The 27,948-nt window shown below is 32.0% G+C and overlaps 1 protein-coding gene across 1 annotated transcript in view; it reads right to left on the bottom strand.

The window, feature by feature from the left end:
• LOC126742908 (tetraspanin-18-like) overlaps positions 1 to 16,326 on the bottom strand; it is a 55,712-nt gene extending 39,386 nt beyond the window's left edge. Inside the window, exons 1-2 of the mRNA XM_050449768.1 lie at positions 16,140 to 16,326; positions 1,193 to 1,278 (exon numbers count right to left, since the gene is read on the bottom strand). Of these exons, the coding sequence (XP_050305725.1) occupies positions 1,193 to 1,258 (66 nt within the window). The 5' untranslated portion in view covers positions 1,259 to 1,278; positions 16,140 to 16,326. The remainder of the gene's footprint in view (positions 1 to 1,192; positions 1,279 to 16,139) is intronic.
• Between the last annotated feature and the right edge of the window lie 11,622 nt (positions 16,327 to 27,948).

Raw genomic sequence — 27,948 nt, 5'->3', positions numbered from 1 at the left:
CAAACCAACTGCCAAATGATCATATGAAAACTATTTAGCCTCAATGACCTTAATAGAAAGTCCCATGCTTTTGAAGAGTCTACTTTGACATGCTATTAAATTAAAACGGTTTAAGATTGAAAAAAAACAGTTTACAACAGCTGCTTCATATAAGTTATTTAATTGTTATTTGGTAATATAAAAAATTTAGATATTTTTAATCGTTTATTTATTATTGAACGTTAAAGCAGTATAAAAACAAAGCTTTAAACTCTCTTAAGCTACAAGATTAAGATTACTAAAGATTTTGCAAGAATAGATCAAAGTTTATAAAAAATTGTCCGGAAAGGTTTTTATTGCATAAAAAAGAAATATGTCAAATAAAATGTAAAAGCCCACGTTACATAGGAATTGCTGTATTTTTGTATAGAAGTACTTTTAGCCGCTATTATTCTATAAATATAGAGTTGTGAGATATAAAGAACCGCTATTTGGAATCTTTCTTGATAATTTATTTTGCGAATTTTTTACTATGATATTATTTTGAACTTTGACTAAATAATTAGTGAATTAAATGATGCCAAGTGGTTTTGTTTGCCAACGCTTCAGAATGTATTATTTATCCTTAGAGCTTTAAAAGCGGAAAATATACAATGAGGCCATAGAATAAGGTATGATACGACAAAAACAAAAAAAATATAGAAAAGTTATAGGAAATTAATTTACAACATTTTAAGAGGATAAAAAATATGCCTTGTTTTCCATTTTTTACGTATCATGCATCTATGGTATCTTAAAAGATATAAATTATTACTCTTCTTCTTCTTCTTCTTCTTCTTTTAGGATGCAAGCCATCAGGATCGAATAAATATATTCCGAAACGTCAGCAAAAAACCACTTGGTTTCCTTTAATTTACGACCACTCTATCCAGCAAAAAACTAATAATTTTGGAACATACTTCGGCCCAATCTATATGTTATAGTGAGTAAATATTCTATAGTAAGTTGTAATTATACAAGCTTTTCATATTACTTATTCTCATTATTTTAATGTTTGGTTTGATAACTTATTTGACCTTTAATAAAGCCTAATGCCTTGTTTTTTCAAATAATGATTCAAAAAAAGAATATGCCCTACTTTAATATCTGACAGATAATATAAATGATGTCAAATACCGGATCTTAAATATAAAAATAAGAATGTAATACTTACGAAAACAGCAAAATTAAATCCACAAAGGATGTATTTTACAATACAGGAGCCACAGTCGTAAGTCATCTTTGGAACAATTATAGGATCTGAAAGCAAAAAAGGAGCTTTTAGAAGTTCATTTACACGATAATTTAGAGATTTATTTTTGCTTAAAATGTCAGTATGACAAAGCAATTCTTGGATTAATCAAAATGTGTAGTTTTTAGCTAAATTTAGTTTATATTTCCGTAATTTTGCCGTTAAGAAGTTTTTATCAAACTAAGTTAATTTAATAGGATTTTTTGGTAAAATGGCGCTTTTTAGTGTCAAAAATGGCAGAGAAAATGTCTTTTTACGTACATTACGTTTCTACACGTCGGAAACGTGTTTTATCAAACTTTTTTTTTAATTCAGACTTCATTAAATCGCCTCATTTTAAAAACATTACAGAACTCTTCAATAAGCCAATTTTAGCCAACGTTTTTTTGCAATACTTCATGAAATTTCACATTGTTTAAGACAAACTTCGCTTTTTTAAAAAATAGAATAAATATCAAATAAATTAATGTATAGTTCTGATTTTCATAAGAATTAAAATAAATGACCTTAAAATATTTTCTAATATTCGCATTAATAATAAAAAAACTAAGCTAGTATATTTTAAACGGTAATTATAGAATTAAATAGTTAAAAAAAAAACAACCCAACCCAACTTAAATCCAACACTATGTAAATTTATACCATGGCATAGATATATATTGAGCAGCAGTTCTAAAAGTACATAACTAAAAAAAGTCCAGGGACAAAAAACTTTATAGTATCTATAAAAACTTCGTTACCCCCTACGAGTGTTGTAGCTATTAGATCGATACTCCTAAACAATATCTAAAAAAAAATGTATTGTTAATTAAAAACGTCAATATTTAGAATAAAACAAGACAAATACTAGTAATTGTAAAAAAAATATTTATTTTTACGAATATTTATTGTAGGAACCAAAAAAATTTAATCATTTGGCATAATTTTGCACATATTATTTGTAATATTTATCAAGCTTTTTGGTAAGTACCGCATCAATTCGTATGTTCAGCGTTATTTATTATACAGTGGAAGTCTTTAACTTCGAATAAACTGTAAATAAACAGTACCTTCATATACTTTTTTTCGTCACAAAAATCCTCGGCGCTCTTTTTTGTTAAAAACAAAGTTATACAGTATGTTTCAAAAAGCAAGATAATTATACCGTAATTTTTTATTACGCATTTTTAAAGAGCGTATCAAAATATACGGAGTTGCAAAATGCCAAGTTTATGTAATTAACTGTTATAAAATATGTTTTGCTCAAAAAAGTTTTTTAACAAATGTTTAAAATTTAGTCAATTTACTATTTAATATTATCCTAAACGTACTTTAAAATCGTTTTGAACATTTTAACAGATTTATGTAAAAAAATAATATACATTGTGTCCCAAAATTGAAATACATATTATGTTATCGATTTTCTTATAAATAGCTTTTATTGCTTATTTCTAAAGAGCATATACAAAACTGTAAAATATCAAGTTTTTTATACTAACGATTTCCAAGATAATTAAAACTAAAACTTTCATAAGTATTCAAAATATAGCCCATCTACTTATTTAGCAATGCCCTATCGAAAGATCTTGGTGACAATCCAAAAAGTTCTCTTTTACCAATCCATCTGCCTGGAAATAAAGTATCCAGATAATTTAGAGCAGGGCGTGAAAAATGGGTAGGTGCACCATCTTATAGAATAGGCCGTTCCTATTTAGCATATTAGCTTCTATTTGATCGGGAAACACAGCAGCTAGATTTGGAATTAGTTCATCTTTTAAAAACTACAGGGTGTTTCAGAACTATGGGATCAAAGTTCAATCTGGAGGTTGTTCAGTACAACAGAAGAATCCATTTGAGTATAGGAACCCATGTCCGGAAATGCGTCACTACGCCACTATGGCCCGACGGCTAAGATGCGTTAAAATTTATAAAAAACATTAATTACCTAAATAGGATCTGCTGCATTTATTTTTACCTTTTGTATATGATACCATAGCAACAATTGCTTAAAATCAACGTCAATTCTCAATGTCATGTTTAAAAATTTTATAGCTTACAATTTTTAAACATTTATTGCTAATGGAAAACTTTACCAATCAAGAATTGGCGGATATGCATTTGGCATACGGAGCAACAAACTGCAATGCACGAGCAGCATCGCGGTTGTATCATGAACGTTATCCCGAACGACAGCATCCTGGATACAAAAAGTTTATTGCGGTTCATCGGCGGCTCGCTGAGACAGGCATGTTTAAGACCAAGATGCATGATACTGGTGTTGCTCAAACCGTAAGAACGGTCGAATTTGAAGAAGAGGTGCTTCAGCGAGTTGCTGATGAACCATCAAATAGCACACGTGACGTCGCTAAGAATATGAATACGAGTAACGCTTCTGTCTGGCGGGTACTACACGAGCAACAACTCCATACTTACCACTTCCAGAAAGTTCAAGGTATGACTGCAGCCGATTATCATCCTAGAGTTCAATTTTGTCGATGGCTTCTGGATCACATCATTGCACAACCAAATTTTTTACGATATGTTTTGTGGACCGATGAAGCCTCTTTCACAAGAGACGGTATTTTTAATAGTAGGAATAGCCATGTTTAGGACGAAGAAAATCCTTATGCAATTTTTCCAAGAAAACATCACAATCGTTGGTCTGTCAACGTATGGGCAGGCATTGTTGATGATTATTTAATTGGGCCATACCTTCTACCGGAACGGTTAACAGGACCTATTTATCTGCGTTTATGGGAGGGAGTTCTCCCAGAACTCCTTGAAAATGTTCCACTAAACGTTAGACAGCAAATGTGGTTTCAGCATGATGGAGCGCCGGCTCACTTTGCTGTACAAGTACGCGAGTATTTGGCTCAGCGGTTTGGGCACCGTTGGATTGCCAAAGGTGGAGCAGTTTCTTGACCTCCTAGGTTACCCGATTTAACGTCGCTCGATTTTTTCTTGTGGGGACATGTAAAGTCTTTAGTCTACGAAACTCCAGTAGAATCAGAGCTAGACTTAATTGGACAAAATTTCAAGTTTATGTGTTTAACCGTTAAAGAATACTCAAAAAGTTTTTTAAACAAATTTTTAAAAGTTTAAAATTTTGTCCATTTACTATTTATTAATATCCTAAATGTACTTTAAAATCGTTTTAAATATATTGTGTCCCAAAATTGAAATACATATTATGATGTTATCGATTTTCTTAAAAATGGCTTTTCTTGCTTATTTCTAAAGAGCTTTTCAAGATAATTGAAACACTTAAACACAAAAAGTATTCAAAATGCAGCCCATTTACTTATTTGGCAATGTTCTAAAAGTGCTTGAAATGCGTTTTGAACGTTTCTTGAGAACTTCTGGAGAAATTAATCTACACCCGTAGGAAAAAATCTAAAGAAGTTAGATCGGGAGATCTTAGTGACTATTCAAAAGGTTCACTTCTACCAATCCATCTGCCTGGAAATAAAGTATCCAGATAATTTAGAACAGGGCGTGAAAAATGGGAAGCACCATCTTATTGAAAAGGCCGTTCCTATTTAGCATATTAGCTTCTATTTGATCAGGAAATAGAGCAGCTAGATTTGGAATTAGTTCATATTTTAAAAACTATAAATATCTTGCTCTATTTAGATTTTATTCAAAGAAAATTGGGAGCCTATACCTTGGTGGCCTACAATGTCTACCCAAATAGTTACTTTCTCTGGGTATTGAGTGTGGCCTTGCGTCAACCAACATGGATTTTCTTGTGCCCAATAATGGCAATTTGGTCGAATCACTTCTCTATTCAACATATACGTTGACACATCAGAAAAGAGAATATTTTCCGTTTTAACAGTATTATTCTGCAGTATTTCCATAAATGGTTCGCACAATTAGATTCTTCTATCTGCATCCTCTTTATTGAGTTTCTTGGGAATTGTTAGTTTAAAGGAATGAAATTTCTGTTTTCACAACCCTTTCTACTGAAAACTGATTTACTTCCAATTCGCGCGCTACTTGTCTAGTTGAAATGTTATGATTTTTCTAAATGGATCACACATTAATTTTGAGATTTTCATTGAGCGCAAATTGACAAGAAATAGTTGTTTTTCTAACGTGGCCATTTTCCCAAAACTGATTTTCAATTTTGCTTATAGTACCTTGCGATATGAACACCAATATGGATACAGGATATTATGATAGAACCGAGATACATATTTCTGAATAAGTTCATAACCTCCTCTTGGGTTCTTGTTTTATCTCCATATCATCAATGATCAATTAAAAAGTAAAAGACTTTATACCCACGAGAAGTCTTTTAACAATGTTAAAATCTACTATTATTACTATTTTAACAAATATAAAATGCCACATTTTTCCAAATTTATAAAATTTTTTACGAAAAAAAAATTTACAAAAAAGGAATACTATTAAAATTATAAATATTTGCTTAAGCCCATACAACTTTATATTTTTGTATACCTATTGCTTATAGCCAATTAAATATTAAGTAGCAAGAGTGAGGTTTAGTTGTTACTATTATACATATTTTATTATCTATATCTGAACTTGTATTGCATCCTAGATTTACAAATTTGTGTTACACCTATATCTTAAGGTTGTGACTAGATTTTTGTAGGTTAGTATTTTAGTTGCCAGACTGCAACAGCTCTTAACTTTGTTTAGAAGCTAAAATTTGCCTTTTAATCCATTTGCCTATTTTCGCTGACAAATGTACTGATATTTTCTTAAGGATTAATAAACGTTATTATTATTAATATTATTATTATATTTTGGAAACTATAGGTTACAAAATTGAAATATTGGTATTTATAGTTATTGTTAAGTCGATATGTTCTTTATAAATAAGCCATTTTTTAAAAAATCATCGATAACATCATAATATGTATTTTAATTTTTATTTTAAGGATTATATTAAATGATAAATGAACCACATTTTAAACATGTGTTAAAAATATCGACTAATCGACGGGTCCGAGGATTTTTTCGAGGAAAAAATGTATATGAATTACTGACTTTATTTCCAGCTACAAACTCGCACTGTATTTAGATAGTGCCTAGTGGAGCTAATACAAAATTTGTCGGACATATCCTAAAGTAACAGAAAATATTTTAATATATAATATCACAAACTTGAGAATACATGAACATGGTAAATCTTTCGTGAAACGTCCTGTATGTTAAAACCAATATTTATAGTTTTTTTTTCTGAATAAAACATATAATGTGCTTTAATGTTGGCCATTTTTGAAATATTTGCAACATAATTACATTGTTTGACCACATTGCACTTGCCATTAATAAACAAATAAACTAAAAGGCAGATTGTAACATCATTAATTATTTGACTTTTAGTTACAGTTTTATTACTAATTATAACTTATTTAGCTGTCAGATTTATTTTTTCCTTTTAACCACTGAACTAGAACTACTAGGTGACCATTAAATAAACCTGATTCGACCTTACTTGAAATTTTTTTTATGCAGTTTTTTAAAGGATGAAAAGAAGTAATATGAAGGAGAATGTTTGGCAAAAGACTCAAAAAATAAAACTATAGATTATTTGCGTGAAGAACATCCAACGTTTATTTCCAATGCCTTATTTAAATTAGAAGAAGATTTAAAAAAATACATGTAAAAATTAACATATAACATAATACTGGTAACATCATGAGAAAAGTGAAGTCAACATGTTAGACAGGTATACTAAAAGACCATGTTGTAAACCATAAATCTATCTTAGAGTAAAATTGGACGATCACCACATACTAAAAAGTCTTTATCGTTGATTGGCCACAACTTAAACTGTCAATAATACTTGTTTTCGGAAGCCAATAGGAAATAACCATCACTCATGCGCATTGCCGAGTTTTCCATTGTGAGATGGACATGCCAAATGTATTATATATTTCTTGGAAAAATGTGCTTACACTAGTTATGAGACGTTATAAATATTATTTTGTAACCTGCCTTCTCCTAACCTCACTTTGATATCTCTTAGCGTATTGTAAGATTGGTTTTATAAAAAGACCTATAGCTATTGATAAATGCAGTAACAATGTTCTTTTTAAATATAAGAAATGATCCTGTACATGTGAACCTTTTCATTTAAAACACTGATAAACACCAATATACTTGAAAATGTTTCTTTCGCCACTTTTAAATTAGTTGAATACTAAAATAAAACAGTTACACTAAAAAAAACCTACAAATAACTTGATTTTGGCAAAATTTTCCATCAAAATGCGAAATTAGCTTATTTATTTTTTAACAGCTAATTGGCATTTGCAGCGTATTCAATAACATTTAAACAAAATCAACTTTCGAGCTTCTATTATTTTGCGCCTAGTTAAAGATGCAGATCACAGCGACATTAAATAGGTATATCCTAACCTTGTAATTTAAATATACTACAAGTGCGCTAATTTTAATTGGTGTAAATTAAACGTTATATCAACAACCATTCCAATCATCATTCAAGAACGACAGGATGTATTTAAATTAGTAAAAAAGTGCGCTAGGTTAAAAATAACGCGCTTTTGTCTTGGCTCCATCAGAATGCTGGGATCTCGAATGATGCAGGCCTTAATCTCAGTTGGGATCTTTTATAAGTTCGATCGAAGGTATTATACGAAGGTTCTTATTCGGTGCGTTTCACGACGTACACCTGCCTTCTTTCCTCACAAAAAAATGTTAATGGCGTTGTTCCGTGGACAAGTCATACGATATTACCTCTGCAGGTTATTGTTTTTTAGAACATTATGTTATGTTCTGATGCTGAGCGGTTCTATTAATCATAATATTTAAGTTTGTAGGGTTTGTCTTATTTTTGTCTTTAATTTAAAACAAAGCCAGATCTCTTTTATTCATTTTTTTATGGTTAACAACCGTGTAGCTCTATGTATAAGAAAAAGATATTTTTTTTTCACTAAGACCAAGTTAAAACAGAGGATGGCGATCACAGATATCTGAGGCATAACATTACGGGTTTCGTTAAAAATATCTACCGGGTGGTTTCACTTTAAGCAAAACGAATTAAATGAGAAAATGCTTTACGTAAACGAGCTTTTTTGACGTGTTTATTTGTTTTTCTGGTACTTCCGGTTCCAAAGAATTTATAGTGTTCCTTTTATCCTGGACCACCTGGTATATAATAATTTGCTTAAAACAACTCACTATATATATCGATATAACAAAAAAATAATGAGTAGATTAAGATATTGAGAAGGAAATTTAATTTTATATACTCCGTACTTCATATTCAGTCATCTCCAGCTAACCTCAGTTTAATGTCAGAACTGAGTCAAAAGCAAGAAAAAAGTCTGTGTCAATAATATTAAGTTCATAATCTTGATAATAAGTTTAATTCCTGAAAAAAAGTTTAAACTATGAGGTTGGATATTTTTTATTAAAATGTGCAAAAAACTACTATTAAATATCACCAAAGCTTCTCAGGTTTAGAAAGAAAGTATATCTAGAAGTCAATAGCTAATAATTTAATGCGTTACTATCTAATCGATACAATCAACCTGAAAGACATAAAAATTGGACATCTCAATACCTAAATTAAAATGAAAATGACTCTAAATATCTGAAAGATATAAAGAGATATTTCCAAAACCTAGAAAACATACGAAAACTTCTCTAATAGGTTATAATTAAAGCTAAAATATAACTTTAATATCGTACTTAGACCCATATCTGTCTTTTCATATACAGCACTCTGCAGTAAAACTTACGTCAGTAAAACACTGTTTCCATGCGATCTATACTCTATTTTGAAAATGAAACAGTGATATAGAAAAAAGTGGAAATATAAATTCTTATTTTTATATCCTCATCCTAATCCGAGAAATAAAACTGTATAGGTGAATGTAATAAAGTGATGTTTTTCTTGCATAATTTGGCAAAGTACACAAGAAAAACACTATTTTTAGATGATCCAGATACTATTTTGATAGCGATATAATGATTTTTTAAGAATGCTAATTTTTTTCTCTTAAATAAATAAAAAAAGTGTTTCAATTATATAAGAAAACATCACTTCTCTTATATTTCTTCTTTTATTATATTCTCTATTTACTTCTAGCAATAGTATGTAGTACAATAGTAATAGCAGCGTTATTAATATTTATGTTATAATTCTTTGTGAGTATTTTTTTAAGGATCAGTAGCTTCGTTTATAATATTTCAATTAAGATAATATCAGGTATATAAGATCATATAATTAAGAGTGTGGTATTGTCAGGAAAGGTTTTCTTTTGCGAGGCACGTTTATATATAGTGAACAAACACATAGGCAATTTATTGGATTCAAAAATCTCATTTATTCTTTTTTTAAATAAAAAAATCTTTGAGACAATAATTATTTATATGAAAGTTTTCGAAATAATCAGATCCCTTAATTTTTTTCAAATATGTTTTTTTCTGTTAATTGAATCTTTGCCCTTTACATAGTGAAAGAAAATCAAAGGGAAAAGTCAAAGAATTCGTAAGGAAACAAATTTTTTTACAGTCGATAGTCCTTTCAAACAAGAATTTTTTTTTGATATTTTTTTTCTAAAAAAAGAACAATCAACTAAAAAATTTTATTTTTATGAAAAATGTTGAAGAAAAAAATTAAAATTTTCCTTGTGATGTGTTAACCACTAAAATTCAATAAAAAAGCACGTCAAGTCATAAGTCAATTTTTTTCTGTTTATAGCGTAGAAAAAAGCATTAAAATATTCTTAAAATGAATAATTATAAATTAAACATTTTTATTTACATTTTTTGAACTTTGAAACAACTTGCTATCTGACTTTTAAAAGATAATAAAAAATCTGGTTCATACAGAAAACTTACGGCATAACGTCTTTAATCAAAATGTACCTAGAATATGATTCTACCACCATAAAACGTTCTATCAATGTTAATTTTCCTGTTATATTTAATGCAAAATTTTACTTCTTAAGATATTTAATACCACAAACAAAAAGAACAAAAATAATTTACTGGGTTACATATGACTATTAGGTATGTTAATACATTTTATAAAAACTTACTGGTTTTGCCTCATTAATATGAGGCATAATTAATAAAATTGCTATCCGGCTTTCTTATCTGGACAAATAAAGGTTATTACACGTAACTCTTTTATGCTCTACGGTATTTCAAGGGCAACTAAAAACTAATTTCTTAATTATTGTCAAGCTTTTCTTTATTATTTTATTGAAAATAAACATCAAAAGGATGTGTACATTAATAAAACATTTATGTACGTAAGTGCTTATCTTATTTGTAAAAATATTATATAGCATATTATTTTATGTTTATAAAAAATTATCCAAGCATTTACATAAGATGATTTTCACATTCAACGCTTTTTATATCAATAGGTATAGAGAAATAGTTAATATTGTAAAAATGTCACGTAGAAGTAATTGCTTTATAGGAAAGTTCTGCGGTTTATTTAAATTAAATTGCAATTTTTAAATAGAATTCTGCTGCATATAAAGTTTTTTCATATAGAATGTTTTTGTTTGCAACAGTGAGGATAATTTTTAGGTTTTTGATAGTATAAAATACTTAAATCTCATAAAATTATTTTGTTTCCCTTTTTCTGCTAATATACATTTTTAATAACTTGAAATATACAGAATTGGAAAGAGTTACATTTAGAAAGTAAATTCTATCCAAAATTTTGCAAAAATACTTTATTTAGAAATTACTACATAAGATGCTACATTTACATTTTATTAGTATACATTCTTTTGCCAAAATACTGGAAATATTGAGTTTTTTTTCGATATTGGATAAAAAAATCATTTCTTAATGTTTGCAAAATTAGGTAAGTTAAAAATTTAATTTTTTTGTTATTTATATATGGTGAAGAGGCGTTTTGAACGACTCTAATAAGAAAAGTATCAATCTTATACAAAAAGGAAAAAAACATTATTCTTATGAGAACGTATGGCAATATTGATATTTTGGAAAATTTTTGGAATTCGGCTTTATATATAGTCGCAGCTAGACATAATTTATTTTGGTCACCTGTTTAAACATTTTTTTTGGCTAGTTATTGAAATAAGCTGTGATTTCAGAATATAATGAAGCAGAAGTAGACAAAAAACGAATTTTTGGGTCAAAATGTGAGTCCTTGAATTTTATTCGAAAATATTTTTTTTAAATAAAAAATATAAAACTGAAAGTATTTTATAGTGTGGAAAGAACTATAATTCTATTTCTCAATATAACAGGCGAAAATATATTTTTAAGATTATAGACAAAAAGTTATATAATTTATACATTAATTCACAGAGTCAAATAGTATATAAATCCAAACATCGCACTTAATATTAATAATTAATAATTGTTATTTTGTTCACTAGATCCATTACATAATCTATGCCTTTATAATCTCCCTCTGGACTATTGGCTTTCTCTATATTTGTATACAGTGTAGATAAGAAGTTAAAATAAGAGGCTGTTAAAGCTTATACTAAAGAACAAAATTTTTTTTAAATAAAATAATAAAAACAAATAATGAGCAAAATCTAATTTTCGAACTTGATTATTTTAAATTTAGCATAACAGTACGGTAGGGAACTATCTCCGACAGTTATCAATAAACTAGCTGCATATAAACTAGCAACAATAACTAGGCTTACTACGTATACTAGAAGTCTGTGTAGAGGTATATGGTATATGACGTCTGGTCATACGTGAAGTATGTTACGGTGTTCTCCAGATGTTAAGAATACTAACACTGGTCTGGCTAAAGATTCCTTAGTTTTGCGTGATGTAAGATGTCTCCAGGAATCTACTTTTCTTCCTTGGCTCTTTGCACAAAATCTTTGCTTTTATCTACTGTAATATAGTTGTGACCATTAGACAAATCGTGTTCTGCTATTCCTAATGTAAAAACCTAGCCACTTTCGATGTTCGTTTGTCCTGACTTGACAGTGGTCGCTTTGTCTCGCCTATGTATGACTCTTCATATATTCACAAGGAATTTGTTATACGCATTTCTTATTATCTTGTAAGCATTCTGGCTTGGTCTTCGATACTAAACTTCGTATGGATATCTTCAACGTGAAGGCAGTCTTGATGTTAATTTTTTTGGCAATTCTGTGATTTTTTCCGAAATTCGCTTAATGTACAGAATCGTTAAACATCCTATTGGGTCCTCTAGTTGCATTTGCTTTTTTCTTGTTATCTTTCCCGTCTCCTAATAGCTGTCGTCTTTACTAGTTTGCTTGGATACTCGTTCTGCTGTAAGTCTTTAATGATATTTTCTATTTGCTACTGAGATTAAGATTGTTGTTGCATATTGTGGCTGTCCCCAGGATAATTATAGTGTAGATATTGTCATTTATGTGTTGGTTTGCGATAAGATGAGGTCATTAGGTGTCCATTGTTGTTCTTTACAAGAACATTTAAGAAATGCCATCTTAGTTTCTAACTTCATCGTGAACTTGGTGCTTAGCCTAATGTTATTACTGTACTCCAAAGATAACGACGTGCTTATAGGAAGCCCTTCGTCTTAGACTTAAAACTATCTTTGAATTGATAGTCGGAGTTATGAAGATCTCTGTTGCCTTTTTTTCTTACTCGCTAGGTGTGAATTAAAACAATCGCAAATAGTCAACTAATTTATTTGCACACTTACACCACTAAACACTTAAGACTACTAGACATATTTCTTTTTACTGTATTAATTTATGATAATACTATTTAAATTTCGCGCCAATATTCCAAACTTTACTTCACTGACAACTATCAACGATGCGGCTCCCTATATACTCGGCAGAACGCTGTTCCGGAAGATTTCCGTTAACCTTCGAGACGTCATGCGGTGTACCACTTATGTTATTCCGGAATGACGGAGAATCAGCTGGTTTCTCGATGTTTACAATATCGTTACACCTCTAAGAGGTGCATCACTCCACAGAGAGTCATTCATAGGCGAACCAACATCAAAAATGGACTCGAACAGGAGAGGTTTCCAGATCAGAAATACCAGAACACGCTTAGTCCAATATTTTCACAACATACATTGTATAGAAGCAATAATTTCGTGCAAGGAGCATTGCAAGATCTAAAGTGCTTCACTCATGATCAGACGTCATAATATATATCTCTACACACCCTTAAAGTACTTACATCGACCTGTAGAAGAGTTATTGTTGTTAGTTTACACTTGATAACGGTTGGAGATTCTTCCCACCTAAAACGTCGTGCGTGCTAAATTTTAAATAATGAAAGTTCAAAAATTGGATTTAACTACTTTGCCAATGTCTCCCATTTTTAAAAAATAAAGAAATAATTATATTTCTAACTAGCTTGAATTTGACCGAAAAAAATATTAGTAGAAAAATTAGTAGAGAAAGGGAAAATAAAGTAGGATGAAAGAAAGGAAACTAAAAAAAGAGAGGTGCAGATACAATAGTATAAAAAAGCTGACATAATCTAATAGATTACCCTGTTAGTTAATATTCTTAATGACGAAATAGTATGTCTTTGGTAAGAGGTGCCTTTTTATGACGTATCTTAGATATCATTTTGGATCTACTAGTACTAGTACGTTACATTAAACTCATTCTGACATCTAATTAATTTACTGTACTTATCCAATTTCACCTTAAAGTTTTGATAATGACGCCTTCAAGACCTTTTAAAATAACAGAATTGCAATATGATAAATAGGATTTTGTCACCCTGTACACCAGCAACTTCTAATATTATGTGACATGTATTTGAAAAGGGTTTATGAAAATTTTTTGCGATTGTTATTTTAGTAAATTTTAGTAAATTTCTTTTTTTTGCTAATTAAGTTTTTTCTAAAAACAAATTTATATTTAAATATTCATTATTTCATAAAGTTAGTAAATATTTTTTACACAAATATATCATAAAACCTGTTATGGCTTTAGGCAGACACTGATATTTTTAGTTCAATCTGACTATTCAAAAATCTTATACAGGGTGTTGCAGAACTATGGAATAAAACTTCTGGGGGTTGTTCAGTGCAACAGAAGAATCCATTTGAGTATAGGAACCCATGTCCGGAAATGCGTCACTAGACCACTACGGCCCTAAGACGCGTTAAAATTGATAAAAAACATTAATTACCTAAAAAGGATCTGCTGCATTTATTTTTACCTTTTGTACATGATACCATAACAACAATTGTTTAAAATCAACGCTTATCAATGTCAATTCTCAATGTCATGTTTAAAAATTTTATAGCTTACATTTTTAACATTTATTGCTAATGGAAAACTTTACCAATCAAGAATTGGCGGATATGCATTTGGCATACGGAGCAACAAACTGCAATGCACGAGCAGCATCGCGGTTGTATCATGAACGTTATCCCGAACGACAGCATCCTGGCTACAAAAAGTTTATTGCGGTTCATCGGCGGCTCGCTGAGACAGGCATGTTTAAGACCAAGAATTGCATGATACTGGTACGTTGCTCGAACCGTAGGAACGGTCGAATTTGAAGAAGAGGTGCTTCAACGAGTTGCCGATGAACCATCAAATAGCACACGTGACGTCGCTAAGAATATGAATACGAGTAACGCTTCTGTCTGGCGGGTACTACACGAGCAACAACTCCATCCTTACCACTTCCAGAAAGTTCAAGGTATGACTGCAGCCGATTATCATCCTAGAGTTCAATTTTGTCGATGGCTTCTGGATCACATCATTGTAAATGTTCCACTAAATGCGAGTATTTGGCTCAGCGATTTGGGCACCGTTGGATTGCCAGAGGTGGAGCAGTTTCTTGGCCCCCTAGGTCACCCGATTTAACGTCGCTCGATTTTTTCTTATGAGGACACGTAAAGTCTTTAGTCTACGAAACTCCAGTATAGTCAGAGCTAGACTTAGTTGGACGAATAACAACAGCATTTGAAATCATTCAAAACGGGGATCAAATTTTTAGTGTAATCTGCCAAAATCATGTGCGGCGTTTAAATCGGTGTATTGAGGTTGGAGGAAGACATTTTGAACAATTGTTGTGATGGTATCATATACAAAAGGTAAAAATAAATGCATCAGATCCTATTTAGGTAATTAATATTTTTTCTAAATTTAAACGCGTCTTAGGGCCGTAGTGGCGTAGTGACACATTTCCGGACATGGGTTCATCTACTCAAATGGATTCTACTGTTGCACTGAACAACCCCTAGAAGTTTGATCCCATAGTTCTGAAACACCCTGTATGTGAACAAAATATCCAAATTTGATTAAAATAATTTCCTGTTACACTTTTATTTGAACGAAGCAAGACAGCTACTCTGGTATTAAAATATCCGAGTTTTCAAAGCAATAAATCCTTAAAATCATCATTATTGATTTTAGAGAAACGCTTATAATAGTTTTTTTTTGAATAATTTTTTGCAATTTTTATTACAAATAACTTTTAAAAGAAATTCAAGCAATTGTTATTAGCCCTTACTATTGCTCAATACAGTTAAACAGAAAGTTGTTATAGGTATAAAATATAATATGTATATGCTTAATTAAATATATTAAATTATAAGAAATCCTGTATACTTATTTATGTCAGAACAAAATTGAAATAAAAAAATTCCCGCTATGGTGCAGCGATTTATGAATACCAGATAAAATAATCGCCACATATAAATTATATAAGGTATACTATTGACAAAAAACCGGTACCTCTCAGGAATAGAATTTGTTTTTTTTGGTCTAGTTTGAAACTTTAGAGAATTATGATAAAAACTATTTGATGTCTAATGTACTTATTAGAAAAAAATATATTTTTAGTAGACAAGAAAGAGTTTGAGTAAAATCTAATCAAATTAATATTTTTAAAAATTAATTTTAAGTTTCATTCTTTTACAAAATAAATTAAAAACAACAACAAAACCTACCTCCTGTATTAGCAAATATTGTCCAGTGTTAACCAGTAAATTCTGCGTACTCCAAATCGAGGCCAAAAAAATTAACAAAGGCGGCCAAAAATAAAAAAACAAAAAGCCGCGTAACGCACGAGAAACATGGGGGACCCAAGTTCACTATGCTCGCCGAATAAACGCAACAGGGGAACTAAACCTAAAGTGAATGAAACGATATAAAATTGTTAAAGTCGACGCGGTGCTTGCCAGCGTTCGCTGTTACGGAGCGAAAAAGACCGTATTTAATGATAATGCTATATACCGTGTTGAAAAGAAAAGACGAGAGTTACTGCTTGGTTTGACTGTTGAGATCTTTTCTTTGATGCAGTTTTCAACCTTTTTCTACATGACATAATATATATTGGTATTAGCAAAAGACCCTAATTAAGCCCATGCTAAGACTAATTATAAGACGAACTTAACTAATCAAGTTCGCATTAATAGAAAATAACTTTTACTTTAAATCGTGATATAAAACCAATTGTCCACTTAAATTAATGAATTTATAATGCATCTATATTAAGCTAAAAGCCAACTACCAAACCTTTAAATTATCTACCTATAATAATCGTTAAATTTATTAAAGGTTAGTGTTGGACACCAAAAATTGTCCTGGCAATCAAAATTTATCAAATAAAAATTGCGTGAAAACTGAAAATACACAAAAGAAAATAGTAAAGAGAGAACATGAGAGACATTAAAAAAATAATGATTTTGTCGTTTTTCATTTTTGCTTAATACATGTTTTGATATATAGACTTTTTGCTCGAGAATGATTATGATTTATATTTCTTTTAGGCCATTACATAATTACGAATCATAACTCTTACATTATATTAGTGCAAAGGGCATATATATATAAGGCTGACAAGGCACAAAAGAAAATGCCGAGAAAACCACATATATTAATTATTTGATTATGGCTTCTTATTTCCTTTATAAGAACTTCTACCTAAAATATAAATCATACAAATATAAAATTTTATAAATATAAAAACCTTTTATCCATGGAATTTAAAAATGTAAATTTAAAACTTTATGTGATATCATATTTTAAAAATTAATAGAAATTGAAGATCTATCTTCTAATAAAAAAAGACCTATACTTGTCAATAAGTCCATACATACAAGTCCTATAATATTCCGAGGATATCCTAAAGCTATGTCACCAAATTAAATGTTCAAAATAAATATTTCCAGATTATCCCTAATTGACCCTTTAGGCCATTTTTAAATTTTGTGAATAACCTACGTAAATGCAAAAAAAATCCTATTTATGTATGCATCTAATGCATGTATGTTTACCTAAAAAATACAAAGATATTAAGAGTAGTATCAAAAAAATTAAAAGTAAAATCAAAACACTAATCTAATTTTTTTTCTATATTCAGATGGCCTATTTTAAATTCTGGAATGTGCCTTTTGTATAACTGAATAGCAACTTCAAATGATAATCATTTCAAACGGCGTGGAACTATTGCATTATAAATAAGTCTATAATTATAGTCTATAATAATTATAGACAAATACGTCTAAAAGACTATGTCTTTTTTTATGTCGTCGGAGAAGTTTTTTCTGATGTGAATTCAAATAACATTTTTATTTGAAACTTTTTTACATCATTAAACAAAGTACAAATCATTTATTTCTCCATATAACTGATTTGTACATTTTGAATTATCTATAATTAACTACATGTAAAATGAATCTTAATTATAACAATTAAATGTTGATGTTTATTATTAGTTAAACTTTTTTAACATTTTTAAACCATTAGATTAAAAATAATTTCATAAAAAACCGTCCAGTTGTAATCACACCACATTTTTCTCTTATTTTATAACCTATTATTATGCTAAAATATATATTTTTTTGGCTTTTACAATTTTAATTTGATTTAAGGATTTATTAGCGTTATTGAGATCTCTATTTGTATGGATTATCGGAAATGCAACAAATGCGTCATTTATAACGAGGAAAAGCATACATTTTGCTTTAATGTTGTTAAAGCAAATAATAAAGACGTTGTAAAAACGTTCTTATTCTGCCATTGTAGAGACGTATAGTATTATCTGAGGTCAAAATGATGATATTCTAGACCATAAAACGTCTGTGACCTAAAAATAATACTACCACATTTATTTTTATTAAAAATAAAGAACAGTAAACTTTTTATTTTTGATATTCATTTCTTAAAATACTCAAGTTTAAATTTATAATTGAGATTGGAGTATCTCAAAATTCTAATTGCTAAATCAGTTTTTGAAATTGTATTCAAAAATGTTTATTATAGATAAAAAAATACATAATAAAATCAAAATATCCTATAAAACAGATGGTAGATATAAAATAAATAAACGTATTTTTTGAAATTATTGTCTATTTAATCAAAATATGCGTTATTAAGAATTATAAATTTTTTTCTATAATTGTCAAAAATAAAGAGTTTTTGCTGATCACCATAAAGTATCTCCAAAAAATCACAGTTTATTTAAATTAATATAGATTTTATATAGATTGTAAAGTCGGGAGAAACTTATGAATACCATAAACAATGAATACCATATTGATCGATTTTGATTTGTAGTGCAGTGGGCAGCTGAGAGCTGTTATGTACATAGATCTCCTAATGAATCCGTCGTACCGAGGGTTACCAGAGACCAATAGCCTTGGAAAACTTGGTGAGACATGCAGAGGGGGCGTCTATGTGTACCTTAGCCTTTCTCATGCCAGGTGCTTCAGTCCATCTTCGCAAGGTTCACTTGACTCTTCATTGATGCAATTGCTACGCATTTAGCTATACCGATTATGAATTCAAGTCTCATCGGCCGTTTGGCAGATCCCAGTCTAGCACGGACTCCTTCGTTTCCTCGTTTCCAGCATGGCCTGAGTTCCCAGGCACCCAGACAAGCTGAACCCTGCAGCTCACCTTTACCAGTACCTTCAGAACCTTTATGTACGCCAGGACGAGGTTGGAGCCAGCATCTTTTCGGCTGTAATGGTATGCTGTCGTGATATGCTTTGACAACCTTGCTGTTTAGCTGGACAGATACGTAACGCTGGCTTCTATCCAACAGGGTTCTGAGCCTTGGCGCTTGTGTGCTTGGTAGATCCTTGCGAAAGGGATGTTATCAAACGCTCCTTCGATATCTAGGAACGCACCTTTCCATTGCCTAAAGCACCGTTCTCATTTCTCACGAAGTGGTGTAGTCCATGGATTTGCCGGCCTACTAAGCATATTGTTGCACATGCTGTGGTCTTTTAACCACTGCAGAGATGATTTCTTTTAGATATTGGTCAGTCAGCATCTCTATTGTCTTCAGCAGCAAACTGGTTAAGCTGTTTAATCAGCACGATATGGGGTCTGTGTAGTTGCATTTTCCTGGTTTCAGAATAAAGACAAGGGGATTTCGATGGGAAAGTAGACAAAGCAGACTACCAGGTCCTTTCCCAAACCTATTGACAGCTTGAAGGCTACTAGGTTTCTTGTGCAGAAACCTGTGAGGAGAAAATACCGCACATTTATAATTAGGATGCAGGCGCGAGAATTTTCATAGGCTTTATGTTTGTGGAATATACCGTCAGTTAAACATAAGCCTGCCTTTAACAGAGTAACCCTGGTCCAGGGCTTCTGTATTAAGGCAATGGTTATGCATTTTTGCACAGATCAGCAGTAGACGCTTTTCCCTGCTGTAGACTTGCTTGCAGATATTTTATGGGCATAGTGCACTAGAGTATATAAGTCAGGCGAAGATTACATATAAACTTCAGGAGGTGAAACTAGATAGTTGCCACCAGCGTCCTCGGATCTGGGAGGGCAATCATCCTGGCTCCTCAATTTCAATTTTCCATGATGGAGGGTGTGGGATTTCGGGATACCTGCTGAAATAGAACTCCCGGGGGTGGAGATATTGATGGTTAGTGGAGGGGAATTGAAGGGGACAGGAAGGATGGCCTTTCTTACTTATATGGTCCCTATATGGAAATAGTGGTCTACCCAAGCAGAGCCGTATATTTGGGTAAGGGTGAATACTCTGGAAGATCCCCGGTATTCCAGAGGGAACATCAGCGCCAGTGTGTATTACCAGTGTATAGTACTGCACCTCTTGGATTGGGCTGAAGGAGAGAAGAGGAAAGAGAGATAGACACATATACTAAGAATGAAAAACAGCAAGCCGAGGGCGGTAGACAGGGAGTAGAAAGAAGAGAAAGCAGAAGCACACGCAGGAGTAGCGGAAGAAAGATGTCATTCTTATCTCACAATCACAAGCGTTATTGCCGTGGAGTTTATCGACGTCCAGTCTAGACGGTGGAGCAATAACGTGCTGCGGTCCGTTTAGCCTTGCCATGCAAATGCAAATAAAATTTACACAGTTTTTTTGACGCCCCTAGTAATAACAAAGTAACAAAGTAATAACAAGTAAACCTACATACAACGAATTCCATAATTAGGTTAAATGATATTGACATTTAAATACTTACTGAAGATAATAAAAATGATACGGCTACAGAAAAGTGTTAACGACTCCAAAGTCTAAATGGGATAAAGTTTTTAGAAATTAATGTCAAAATTTAAAATTTTATTGCATCAATGTATTCAAATTTAAATGCCTGTGAAATCTAAAAATACAAAAGGAAATTACCTAGAGAGAACTCTACGTCATTTTTCTTTTCCCTTTATTCACGCCCTAAACGGTAAATCATTTTTAATCAAAATATATGGGTTGTTGTGTCAAACGAGACGGAATTTTGTATTAGGACGATCCTTTTGTTTGCTGACTTGGTTTCTTCTAAAAGCTACGAGGTTGATTAAATTTATTGCAGATGTAATTTGTTTTTTTGCACTGATTATTAATTTAAAAAATTATGAGAAAAAAATACTTCAAAAAAAATAAGATATAATTATGGTCTGACAACGCTGCGAAAGTATCAGCTGTTCTCCGCTATTCCGGAATCATCGCGGTGGCAGAAACGGCGGCACACGGACGACATTTCTGGATACACGTGGAAGGTTAGCGAATCCTCCGAAACCATGACCTAGCTTGGTCGCTAGGAGGCGACTTCAAGTCGGAATATTGGCGCGACTTTTAAATTTCCATAAATACTAGTAAATAAATACAATGTAAATAAATAATTCTAGTAGTTTTAGTCTAGAAGTGATCGTGTTTAGTGTATACGTGTAAAATAAATCAGTTGACTATTTTTGTGCTTCGAGTTTTTTAATTCTGGCAAATTGCAAGCAAAATTGGTGGATTTAAAAGTAGCTGAGCTGAAAAGGGAACAAAAGGAAAGGGACTACGATACGACGGGAAAAATAAGCAAACTTGCAGCTTCGTCAAGAATTACTTGAAAAAGGCGATGACTCGTATAACTTTGGGTTTGCTTGTGAAAATGATATCGGTCAAATGTTACAGGCAGAGGTTAGGAAGATTGAAAAAAATGGCACCAACCTGGAAGCTAAGTTACTCAAAAATTCTGCAAAGATGAAAGAAGGTTTGACAAATAAATTGCTGGGAAATTCTGCCAACCATCCAGGAACTTCAAAACAGAATCACAACATTCGATGTCAATACTTCTGATGGATAACAAGAATGAAGTTTGTGCAATTATGGCATCTGTTGGGCTGATGCGCTCAAACCGCCTCAATTTAATAGTACTAGATCATGGAATTTTTACGAGCATCAGTTGGAAGCGGCTGCCAAAACAAACCAGGGAGAAGGCAACTGGCCTTACGTTTACCTTAAGAGGAGATGCCCCTGCCATCCTGTAAAGAATGTCCCCCGAAGATGTGTTATGGCCGACCACACCTGGAACCATAGTAGTAGAAAAATCGGTGCAAAGCGTCATGGGAGTCATTGCAAGAATTTAGAGCTGATATTGCACGTTTGGTCCGGCATGTGATTCCAGGAGAGAACGACTATGAGAAATAGGTCAAGCGAATGATTAGGGAGGCGTTTAAAGGATGTAGCTATTAAAACTGAAAGTTAGAGTGTTGGAAACTAACATCCTGTGATAGTGGCCGAGATTGAGAATAAGGTGATAATCGGGACGGACATAATTGACACCAAGGGGTTCGAGTTAAGTTTTAAGTAGGGAATCCTAAAGATAGAGGATGAAGAAGTATTTTAAAAAGAAAAAGACTTGTGCGTGATGGAAAGAGTATTCTTAGAAGGGCTGATATCGTCCTCAGTCACCGGTTTAAGGCGAGGTCAAAGCAGAAAGCTGGGGCATTTGCTCCATAGATATTTATAGATAGTATTTAAGAAAGGGAGGCTCAACAGAGTCCAGCACAAAATAAATATTGTAGTATTTCTAAGGCTACGAGGTTCTGGACTAAACTTGAGCCCAAAGAAATGTGATCTGTTTCAAAGGGCTGTGCAGTATCTGGGTCACGTCGATTTCAGTCAAGGAGTTGCCCTTGACAAGGCAAAGATCCAGACTGTTAAAGATTGGCCAATTCCCAAAGATAAGCATAAGCTACGCAGCTTCTTGGGACTATGCAGTTAGTATCGACGCTATGTGGAAGGATTTACCAACATTGCATAACTATTGACCAGACTGACAGAAGAAAAACGAAAATTCGAATGGTCCAAACACAAAGCCAAAAATTGATCACCTAAAAGATGGTTTGACAAGCGCACCTATCCTGAGCTAGAAGAACAATTTATACCGAAAACCAACGCTAGCAATGTAGGCATAGAAGCCGTGCTGTCCCAAATCCAGGATGGCCAAGAAGAAAAAGTAATTGGATATTTTAGTAAGTCGCTGTTTAAACCAAAAAGTCTCTATTATCGTCGACACTTTAATAACCGTAGATCTGTATGTAGCTCTGATGTAGCTCGAAAGATACACCAAAGTATATGTTTGGAGCTACCTTTAGACCAAAGATCAAATTTTGAATCCAGTTTGATTCAGAATATCTGTAAGACGCTTGGGACAATAAAATGAGGACTACTGCATTACACGCCCAGTCAAAATGGTGGAATGAATGAATAAAACCATGTTACTATGTTACCAGAAGGAGGAGTTGCTTGCCGGTGATCTGAGAAAACTAGCAATTCCCAAACTCGCATCATGTTGGGACAAAATGAGCTGAGGAAGGCGGCAGTGTAACGGTATTGACAACGCCGCGAATATATAATTAAGCTCTTCGCCATCATTACGGAATCATCGCGGTATTACAAGCGGCAGCACACCGCATGACATCTTTGGAGACACGTGAAAGGCTACCGAATCTTCCGAAACTATCTAGTATAAAAGGAGCCTTCGCCGCTAGGAGGCCAGTTAAAGTCGGAATATTGGGACGACTTTTACATCAGCATTAATATTAATAAATAAATGCAGTCTAAATGAATATTTCTAGTAGTCTTAAGTGATCGTTGTAGGTATATGCGTGTCAAATAAATTTGTTGACTATTATAGTGCATCGAGTGTTTTAGTTTACATCTAAAAAATGTCTAAAAAATAAATAAAAATGTCTACAATACTTTTCTTTCCACAATAGGTACTTTAATTAAATTTGAGTCGCTGGACTGGGAAATCACTATATAGGAGGCATGTCAACAAAATTCGACAGAAGTAAGTCAACACAGCAGGGTCGAACGGACTCGGAGCGTTGGTTGACCTGGGACCAACTTTTATCTCAAACAGAAGGGTTTTTAGTTGCTATACAAGGTCAATTGATTTCAACAAGAATCTAGCTAAAATGTGTTGGTATGGAATCCAGAAATAGAGTTTGACAGATAAAGTACGGCTGTGAAACATCGGAGTCTATATACAGGATATAGACATTTGCACCCACAAATTATAAACAGAGACACGATTTTGTAGTAAGATTACTTCACAACAGCTATCGCAGGAAAACTTAACGTTTTGCCAACAGATTAGATACCGAGCTGATAATAAAAATAAGGAACACAGACCCACATAGCATGTGATATCCACTGTATATACCTATAAAGTCCAGAAAGTGCAAAAAATATCGTGTATGTTCTATGTATATATGTTACACATTGAGATTAACTTAATTTTTTTATGTTCAAGTATAAATATTTTGTGAACATTACCGTCGCCTATACCTTTGATACATACATCGACAATGACGTCTCTTGGCGTCATTTTAGGAAAGTCACTTTGATGTCTTTAATAAAAAAGAACAGACAATGTCGAGAATTCAACCGAAGATCACCTGCACAGTATTTGCTGTACAACAACTTTTGTTTTGTTACATTAACAACAATTTGCTGTACAGTAAATACGGTGCAGGTGATCCCGGGCAAAGGCGTATTGTGTAATGTTTGTTTCACATTTTGGGTGTTGAACCTACTTATCATCTTAAGAAAATTCCATATTGCATTAGATGAGGTATATTATTTCATATTTTAGGAGTTAAAATATAGACAAGAATTTTTTTTAATGAATATTTTCACTTGCATCTGCCATGTATTCATGGACAAAGTGGGCGGCCATATTGTGCAATAAAAATTTTTTTATAGCCTTTTTCAGTTGCAGTCTATGTTGACACTCTCCAAACTCCGTTTGGCAAAGGGAATCATCCTTTTCACATTTTGTTATTTGATTTAATTTTAAGTTAAACAATAAAATCATTAATTTCTTTTAGAATGCCTTAAGAACAATAGATAATTTTAAATATTTGTTTTATAAGTGTAGGTATGTAAAAGACTACATTGGTTCTAATGTAATCGTAATATTTACTTCTATTTGTAATGTTCTGCCGCCCGAAATATACCGTTTATATACAAAAAAGTTTTATTTTATATAGCGTTTACATCTTGATCTAATTTTGTTTATAAATAAAAAAAAATACAGAAAAACATGGCAAACATCGGCGCGAACTTCCTTTTATTAAAATTAAAAGTTGTAGTGAATGTAATGCAGTATTTTTGTGCTGAATGTTTCCTCCTATTTGCCTTCCTCCTTTTTTAGAGTTTTCTTGACCAACGAATATCTGCTTTATTTTGTCATACTTACAAATGAATAAATAAATATATATTTGGAATTTAAGTAAAAATATGTTTTCTCAATATTCAATTCCTCCCAAACTAGTTTAAGACCTTAAAGTTCCTTATGCTATTTTTTATATATATTAAATATTTATTATATATCCTGGAATTTATTAAAAATTGTATTTGTATATTCTATAAAGATACATGTAACAGATACATAGAATATAATAGATGTTTATGAGACATCCATAGAATATAACTCTTGAATATAGTTTAAATATCTAGTATATTCAGGATATTCACAGTACGTACTAATAGTATATTCCATGTATTACCTAATGTGTGACAAATGTATATTTATTTCATATCCATAAAATAAACAGAGCATTAAAAATAGACATTGTATGTATATACGTCAGGATATTATGAATATAATTAGCATTTACATATAATATATGTTTGCTATGTGGGGAGTATACTGACCTATATTTGCCTATACCTGGAGAACAACTCTTATTGATATTGCTATTCCGAAAAACAACAACTTAAAACCGAAATACAATGGAAAGATGGTTAAATATAGGAAGTTGAAACACCAGATTCGAAGGCAATAGGTAATGAGAGAAGTGCACACTGTTGGAATCTTGATACAATGGTTGCATGGAGCAGGGGTAATTCATATAATATCGAAAAAATCTGATCGAAGGCGTAAAAAAAATACTAAATAAAAATAGATATTTTAGACAGGGTATATCTCGGGAACTGTTAATCAGACATCATTGGCATTTTTGTTGACATAAAAATGGCCAAGAGCAAAAAATGCTGGAAATGATTTTTAAGTTCAAAATTTGGCTAGTAATTTACAGGTCAATAATATTTCATTTCTAATTTTTTCAGGAAAATGTCAGCTAAAGTAACCTTAAATTACGAGACAGTTTTACCACTAACCAAAAGTCTGTATTATTACTCTCGACACGTGTTTCGCTAATAATTTCGTTAAGAAAACATTCTTAACAGGGATAAAGGTCCAATCCCTTATAGTCGATTATATAGTTTAGTTAGTTAGTGTTTAAGATTTGTTTGGCTATGCTTCAGGCCATTTGTAAGTAGTTTTAGTTTAGTTTTAATCTTCTCCGGAAGATGCTAGCATCGTTAACGAAACACGTGTCGACAGTAAAAATAAAGAGTTCTGGTTAGTCTCGTAATTTGAGTGTCACACCAAAGGTTCCAACCATAGGACTATTAAGGTAGCTTGGAATATTTTCCTTCATTTTGGTCAAAGACACATTGACATACCGAATTTCGTAAAGTAGGGGAAGTTAGTGAAAATGTAATTGTTTAAATGGTTGTAACTTTTAAAAGACTTATTCAATTTTGTTATAACATTCGCATAAAAAAATTACTTTGATTTTTCCACAAAAATTTAATTTTTGATACAATCCAAAAGTAGATTATATTTACCGAAATAAGAATTTTTGACGCTTAATACGGGTATATATCACTTGGTATTAATAATTATTGTTTTTTTGTTTATTTAACACCTCCCTCCGCAGTTACGTAGGCATGGAACAACTAATTCAAATTTCATAAAAATAACAACATTTCTGGAAATTCTGTAGTATTTATTTAACCCTGGAATGCTACACTTATTTCCGACTCTACATCTGCTACACAGGGGTACAACCGTGCCACAAATAAAACACGTCGTATTTTAGAAAAACGAAAAATGTATTCACTTATAGAAAAATAATAACTTAAACCGAGTCTCTAAGAACACTTTTAACGCACATCCATAATAAAATGTTCATGCGGCACACACTGAACATATTTTTTTTTGATGTTGTAAACACGCGAACTTTTTGCATACAGCACAGCTTACTCTCGATTTTCGATCCTCTCTTCTGGGACAAAGCACACACCTACCAACTGTTGTTGTAAGCCTAGTAGGTACTTCTTCTGAAGTGGTTATCTTGAGGACCCTACATATAGTTTCACGGAGTTCGCGCCTCAAAGTTGAAGCTTCCAAACGACTCATTATGTGCGGTCTGACCAGGTCAAGGGCAAGCTTCTTGAGGTATTCTTTCCTGTGCTTTACAATTTCTTTATTCACTTCACCAGAGCCACGCAAAAGAATCATTGAATTATATCCCAGAATATCCAACAAATTATAGAACAGACATAATGGCCAGCGACGTGTTTTTCTACCAGCAGAATAAGTGTGGCACAACTGGTCTAAAGTATCCACTTCCCTTTGTAGAATTATAAAATTGAATAATTTCTGGTAACTTGGTCGTAAATGGCTCATCACCTTTTTCGTGCATTGTCGAAAGCATAAAAACTGCTTTTTAGCACTCTTGGGTGGACAGTATGATAACAGTGTCAGATGTCCACTGTAGCAAAACATGGCAGAATTTTGATTCCTTTCTTTAAGTTCCAAAAACGACTCAGGAATTTCTTTTTTATTTCTTCTCACAGTACCAACAATGGTAATTTTCCTCTCCAAAAGATGTTTCGCGGTCTCAATAGAAATAAACCAGTTATCCATGGTCAAGTTCCTATTTGTTCCTTGGACAGAACTGGTTAGCTTATTACAGTAATACTGAGCTACAGAAACATCAGTTCGTGTGGAACCTTTTCCTATATAAATTTCAGCATCAAGTGCAAAAGCTGTTTTGGCATCACAGGACAACACAATTTTGATTCCGTATTTATTGGGCTTTGAAGGGATGTACATTTTAAAAGGACATCGCATAAAGAAGTAAAAAGAAAGGGCCTGCAAAATTCTAGAACCTAAAATGCTATGAAAAATGGCCTCATTT

This window comes from Anthonomus grandis, chromosome 12 (assembly GCF_022605725.1).
Source record: "Anthonomus grandis grandis chromosome 12, icAntGran1.3, whole genome shotgun sequence".
NCBI classification, from domain to species: Eukaryota; Metazoa; Arthropoda; class Insecta; order Coleoptera; family Curculionidae; genus Anthonomus; species Anthonomus grandis.
The sequence above is the reverse complement of the archived record's forward strand: the minus strand, read 5'-3'. Positions and strand labels throughout refer to the sequence as shown.